Below are 6,805 nucleotides of genomic sequence, written 5' to 3' on the forward strand. Positions count from 1 at the left end.
TTTATTAAATGAGTGGTCCAGATTTTGCCACACAATAAATATTACTCCCTCCGTCCCGGAGTATTAGACTCACTTCTTTTGGGCACATGATTTAAGGAATTGATATTTAAATAGTTAAAGTGGAGAGAGTAAAGTATGAAAGAGGGAAAAAGTAGGGGAGAGAAGAGAGAAAAAAGTAGGTGGAGAATAAAATAAGATAGATGCTTTTTGCTAAAAAAGGAAATGAGTCTAATATGTTGGGACATCCCAAAAAGGAAAGTTGGTCTAATACCTTGGGACGGAGGGAGTATTAGATTAATTTAATATGAAAGGGTATAATGGTATTTTCGCGTTTTAATTTAGGGTTCTTCATCATATTCAAGTTACAGTGGCGATTCTGCTGAGAATTTAACGATTCAATACTATCACTGATTGAATCTATTTTAACGATTTATGATTCAATTGATTCACAAAATTAGACTCAGACGATTTCAACGATTTCAACGATATCTGATTTGCGCTTCAATTTTCGAAAAACAGACGACCAGTTCGATGGATTTTCGACGGATTTCTCTGTTGATTTTGACGTTTTTCGGTCGATTATACCCACTTTTATTCTGTTTTTATCCTTTATTTGTTGATGCCCAGTTAAATTTGTTCCTAATTAGTTTTTTTTTTTTTTTTTATTTTCTCATCTTCAGGTTCGATTTCAGTTCATAATCAACAGCTAAGTGTTATTTGATGGATTCTTCATCTTATTCCGAGTCTACGTCGACGAATGGTGGAGGTAGTTTGGTTTGATTTTCATTAACATGAATTTTTTGTGTTATGTTGGTGATTTATGCTCTGTTGACATAATTTGAAAATCTGTTGACATGATTTATGTTACTTGGTAAATATTCTGTGTTGTTGTTATGCTCTTTGTGGACATTCTGTTTCATTAACATTATTTTGTTGTGTTATGTTGGTGATTTATGCTCTGTTGACATGATTTATGTGTACTTGTTAAATATTCTATTGGCATAGTGTGTTTGAATTGGTGTATTCTAATTAAATTGGACATTTTGATCCTGGTATTTTGAAGCATGTTCTGATATTTTGGTTTACATAACTTATATCAATTGTCTAAGAATTTTACAAGAGTGCAGCCACGTCTTTAGATATAACTGTAGGGGTAATTTTCTGATTTATCTGAAGCTACTTGAGAAATCAGCTCAATAATTCTTGACCGAGGAAATTGTCTAAGAATTTTACAAGAGTGCAGCCACCTCTTTAGAGATAACTATAGGAGTAATTTTCCTAAGTCTTTTGATTTGCATTGATGTGACTTGAAAATCTGATGACATGATTTATGAATGGTGGAGGTAGTTTGGTTTGATTTTCATTAAGATGATTTTTTTGTGTTATGTTGCTGATTTATGCTCTGTTGACATGACTTGAAAATCTGTTGACATGATTTATGTTCCTTGGTAAATATTCTGTGTTGTTGTCATGCTCTTTGTTCACTTTCTGTTTCATTAACATTATTTTGTTGTGTTATGTTGGTGATTTATGCTCTGTTGACATGATTTATGTGTACATGTTAATTATTCTGTTGACATCATGTGTTTTAATCGGTGTATTCTAATTAAACTGGACATTTTGATCCTTGTAATTTGAAGCTTATTCTGATATTTTGGCTTACATAACTTATAACAATTGTCTAAGAATTTTACAAGAGTGCAGCCACCTTTTTAGAGATAACTAAAGCTGTTATGTTGTTGATTCATTCTCTGTTGACATGACTTGAAAATCTGTTGACATGATTTATGTTCCTTGGTAAATATTCTATGTTGTAGGGTCTGTTATTCCAATTTGCAAGCCTGAGTTGAGGCCTTATGAAGGTCAAAAATTTTATTCTCTTGAGGAAGGAATTTCATTTTATGAAAAGTATGCTCAGGAGTGTTGTTTTGATTGTCGAAGATTTGGGAATAGGTCTAGTGGTGGTGTTATTATTTTTCAGTATATTGTTTGCAATAGACAAGGATTTCATACAGTAGATTCATTGGATGTTGATGTTAATGTATCTGAGGATGGTAATGTGTCTGATGATGATGAAGTATCTTCAAAGAAGAGACGTAGACGTGGCACGAAAAGGTGTGGATGTGGAGCGAGAATTAGTTTTAAGTTTTTTTCTGATTTTGGTGATAAGTATTACCTTGTGCATCAGTTTGTTGAGGAACACAATCATACTATGGTTGACAAAGATCATAAGAGATTTATGAAAGGTAATCGGAGTTTGAATGATGTTCATCACAAGTTTGTTGAAGATTGCACCAAAGCTAACATCGGTCCTACCTCTACTTTTAACTTATTAAAAGAGTTTTTCGGTGGTTATGATGTTGTTGGGTGTACATTGACTGATGTTAGGAATTGTTCACGTGATATTAAAGAGAAATTAAAAGAAGTGGATGTGCAAATGATCCTAAATCAGATGCAAGAGAAGAAGAGAATTTGTGAAGGCTTTTTCTACAAATATCAATTATCACCTGAAGATAATAAGTTAGTGAGCTTATTCTGGTCTGATGCTGAGTCTCGGAAGCATTACCACATGTTTGGAGATGTTGTAGCATTTGATACAACATATTCAACAAACAGGTAGTTTATTTATTATACTTATTAATTGACATAGATAGTAGTTGATATGGTAGTTGACATATGATACATTTGTACTTTGCATCATTTCTGATTTAATAGTTGACATAGCATATACCTATAATTGACATTATTGATGTTTTGTGTTGATGTATTTGTTCAATAGGTATCGTATGGTGTTTGGTCCATTTACCGGGAAAGACAATCATGGGTGTCCTATTGCGTTTGGAGCTGGTTTCGTATCCGGTGAGAATTGTGATGCATTTTCATGGCTTTTCACTGTATTTGTTGAATGCATGGGTGTTGCTCCAAGAATCATAATCACTGACCAAGATTGGGGAATGAGGCTTGCCATTGAGAAGGTATTACCTGGTACAAGGCATCGTTTGTGTATGTGGCATATTATGAGCAAGTTATTTGAGAAGATACCTAAATCAATTTCTGATAGAGAAAAGTTTAGTAAGGAGTTTAAGTCTTGTGTTTGGTCAGAGTTGTTAGATCCGGATGAGTTTGATATATTATGGACTAGTATTGTTGAAAAATATAGTGTAGAAGATCATAAGTGGTTTAAGGATATGTTTTTGATCAGACAGATGTGGATCCCAGCCTTCTTTAGAGATGTTCCTATGGGTTCTTTAATGAGAACAACATCTTTTTCAGAATCTGAAAACAGTTTTTTTAAGAGGTACTCGAAACCGTTGTTCAATTTTGCTGACTTCACTCTTCAGTATAACAATGCCATTGATGCTCAAAGGAATCAAACTGAAAGGCTTGACTATTATGATTCTGTAATCACTCCAAAATATGTCACTGATTTAGCATTTGAGAAGCAATTGAGACTTCTGTTTACACAGATAGGATGTTTAGAGTGGTACAAGATTTGATTGTTGAGGCTGATAAGAGTTGTCGGATGATTAGCATGTCCACATTGGAGAATATCGAGGTCTTCAAAGTTTCTGATGCTAGAAAGAAGATCTTTACAAACAATCAAATCTTGTACCACTCTAAACATCCTATCTGTGTATACAGATGCCAATTGCTTCTCAAATGCTAAATCAGTGACATATTTTGGAGTGATTACAGAATCATAATAGTCAAGCCTTTCAGTTTGATTCCTTTGAGCATCAATGGCATTGTTATACTGAAGAGTGAAGTCAGCAAAATTGAACAACGGTTTCGAGTACCTCTTAAAAAAACTGTTTTCAGATTCTGAAAAAGATGTTGTTCTCATTAAAGAACCCATAGGAACATCTCTAAAGAAGGTTGGGATCCACATCTGTCTGATCAAAAACATATCCTTAAACCACTTATGATCTTCTACACTATATTTTTCAACAATACTAGTCCATAATATATCAAACTCATCTGGATCTAACAACTCTGACCAAACACAAGACTTAAACTCCTTACTAAACTTTTCTCTATCAGAAATTGATTTAGGTATCTTCTCAAATAACTTGCTCATAATATGCCACATACACAAACGATGCCTTGTACCAGGTAATACCTTCTCAATGGCAAGCCTCATTCCCCAATCTTGGTCAGTGATTATGATTCTTGGAGCAACACCCATACATTCAACAAATACAGTGAAAAGCCATGAAAATGCATCACAATTCTCACCGGATACGAAACCAGCTCCAAACGCAATAGGACACCCATGATTGTCTTTCCCAGTAAATGGACCAAACACCATACGATACCTATTGAACAAATACATCAACACAAAACATCAATAATGTCAATTATAGGTATATGCTATGTCAACTATTAAATCACTATGTCAACTATTAAATCAGAAATGATGCAAAGTACAAATGTATCATATGTCAACTACCATATCAACTACTATCTATGTCAATTACTAAGTATAATAAATAAACTACCTGTTTGTTGAATATGTTGTATCAAATGCTACAACATCTCCAAACATGTGGTAATGCTTCCGAGACTCAGCATCAGACCAGAATAAGCTCACTAACTTATTATCTTCAGGTGATAATTGATATTTGTAAAAAAAGCCTTCACAAATTCTCTTCTTCTCTTGCATCTGATTTAGGATCATTTGCACATCCACTTCTTTTAATTTCTCTTTAATATCACGTGAACAATTCCTAACATCAGTCAACGTACACCCAACAACATCATAACCACCGAAAAACTCTTTTAATAAGTTAAAAGTAGAGGTAGGACCGATGTTAGCTTTGGTGCAATCTTCAACAAACTTGTGATGAACATCATTCAAACTCCGATTACCTTTCATAAATCTCTTATGATCTTTGTCAACCATAGTATGATTGTGTTCCTCAACAAACTGATGCACAAGGTAATACTTATCACCAAAATCAGAAAAAAACTTAAAACTAATTCTCGCTCCACATCCACACCTTTTGGTGCCACGTCTACGTCTCTTCTTTGAAGATACTTCATCATCATCAGACACATTACCATCCTCAGATACATTAACATCAACATCCAACGAATCTACTGTATGAAATCCTTGTCTATTGCAAACAATATACTGAAAAATAATAACACCACCACTAGACCTATTTCCAAATCTTCGACAATCAAAACAACACTCCTGAGCATACTTTTCATAAAATGAAATTCCTTCCTCAAGAGAAGAAAATTTTTGACCTTCATAAGGCCTCAACTCAGGCTTGCAAATTGGAATAACAGACCCTACAACATAGAATATTTACCAAGGAACATAAATCATGTCAACAGATTTTCAAGTCATGTCAACAGAGAATAAATCAACAACATAACAGCTTTAGTTATCTCTAAAGAGGTGGCTGCACTCTTGTAAAATTCTTAGACAATTGTTATAAGTTATGTAAGCCAAAATATCAGAACAAGCTTCAAATTACCAGGATCAAAATGTCCAGTTTAATTAGAATACACCGATTGAAACACATGATGTCAACAGAATAATTAACAAGTACACATAAATCATGTCAACAGAGCATAAATCACCAACATAACACAACAAAATAATGTTAATGAAACAGAAAGTGAACAAAGAGCATGACAACAACACAGAATATTTACCAAGGAACATAAATCATGTCAACAGATTTTCAAGTCATGTCAACAGAGCATAAATCAGCAACATAACACAAAAAAATCATCTTAATGAAAATCAAACCAAACTACCTCCACCATTCATAAATCATGTCATCAGATTTTCAAGTCACGTCAACGCAAATCAAAAGACTTACGTAAATTACCCCTATAGTTATCTCTAAAGAGGTGGCTGCACTCTTGTAAAATTCTTAGACAATTGTTATAAGTTATGTAAGCCAAAATATCAGAACAAGCTTCAAATTACAAGGATCAAAATGTCCAGTTTAATTAGAATACACTGATTGAAACACACGATGTCAACAGAATAATTAACAAGTACACATAAATCATGTCAACAGAGCATAAATCACCAACATAACACAACAAAATAATGTTAATGAAACAGAAAGTGAACAAAGAGCATGGCAACAACACAGAATATTTACCAAGGAACATAAATCATGTCAACAGATTTTCAAGTCATGTCAACAGAGCATAAATAAACAACATAACACAACAAAATAATGTTAATGAAACAGAATGTCAACAAAGAGCTCATAACCCATACTTTTCCCTTGAAAGCTCACAACTGATTAAGAAAAAAGGGTTAAACAGTCTACACCTAAAGTATCCATAGATTCCAAACTCAACCATGTTTCTCAACCTTCTAAGTATTTATGGTCTTTTGCTTAGCCAATAACTAACTGATTTTTTTAAGTCAAGTTAAGGACTCTGATTATGGTCATATCATATGGACTTTTACATTCAAGAAAATCCAACAAAACATTGATCCACTAAGACTAACATTTATTTCCTCGGTCAAGAATTATTGAGCTGATTTCTCAAGTAGCTTCAGATAAATCAGAAAATTACCCCTACAGTTATATCTAAAGACGTGGCTGCACTCTTGTAAAATTCTTAGACAATTGATATAAGTTATGTAAACCAAAATATCAGAACATGCTTCAAAATACCAGGATCAAAATGTCCAATTTAATTAGAATACACCAATTCAAACACACTATGTCAACAGAATAATTAACAAGTAAACATAAATCATGTCAACAGAGCATAAATCACCAACATAACACAACAAAATAATGTTAATGAAACAGAATGTCCA

At 33.3% G+C, this 6,805-nt stretch overlaps 2 protein-coding genes across 2 annotated transcripts; one reads left to right on the top strand and one right to left on the bottom strand.

The window, feature by feature from the left end:
- Positions 1-1,817: 1,817 nt before the first annotated feature.
- On the top strand, positions 1,818-3,497 carry LOC125198476 (protein FAR1-RELATED SEQUENCE 5-like; the record flags this gene model as incomplete). Its single annotated transcript, XM_048096812.1, has 2 exons — positions 1,818-2,616; positions 2,780-3,497. Coding segments are annotated over 2 exons (1,517 nt in total), but the record flags the coding sequence as incomplete, so codon positions are not given.
- A 63-nt stretch (positions 3,498-3,560) lies between these two features.
- On the bottom strand, positions 3,561-5,298 carry LOC125198477 (protein FAR1-RELATED SEQUENCE 5-like; the record flags this gene model as incomplete). Its single annotated transcript, XM_048096813.1, has 3 exons — positions 3,561-3,575; positions 3,641-4,316; positions 4,500-5,298. Coding segments are annotated over 3 exons (1,490 nt in total), but the record flags the coding sequence as incomplete, so codon positions are not given.
- Between the last annotated feature and the right edge of the window lie 1,507 nt (positions 5,299-6,805).

Source organism: Salvia hispanica, unplaced genomic scaffold (genome assembly GCF_023119035.1).
Source record: "Salvia hispanica cultivar TCC Black 2014 unplaced genomic scaffold, UniMelb_Shisp_WGS_1.0 HiC_scaffold_1517, whole genome shotgun sequence".
Classification (NCBI taxonomy): Eukaryota; Viridiplantae; Streptophyta; class Magnoliopsida; order Lamiales; family Lamiaceae; genus Salvia; species Salvia hispanica.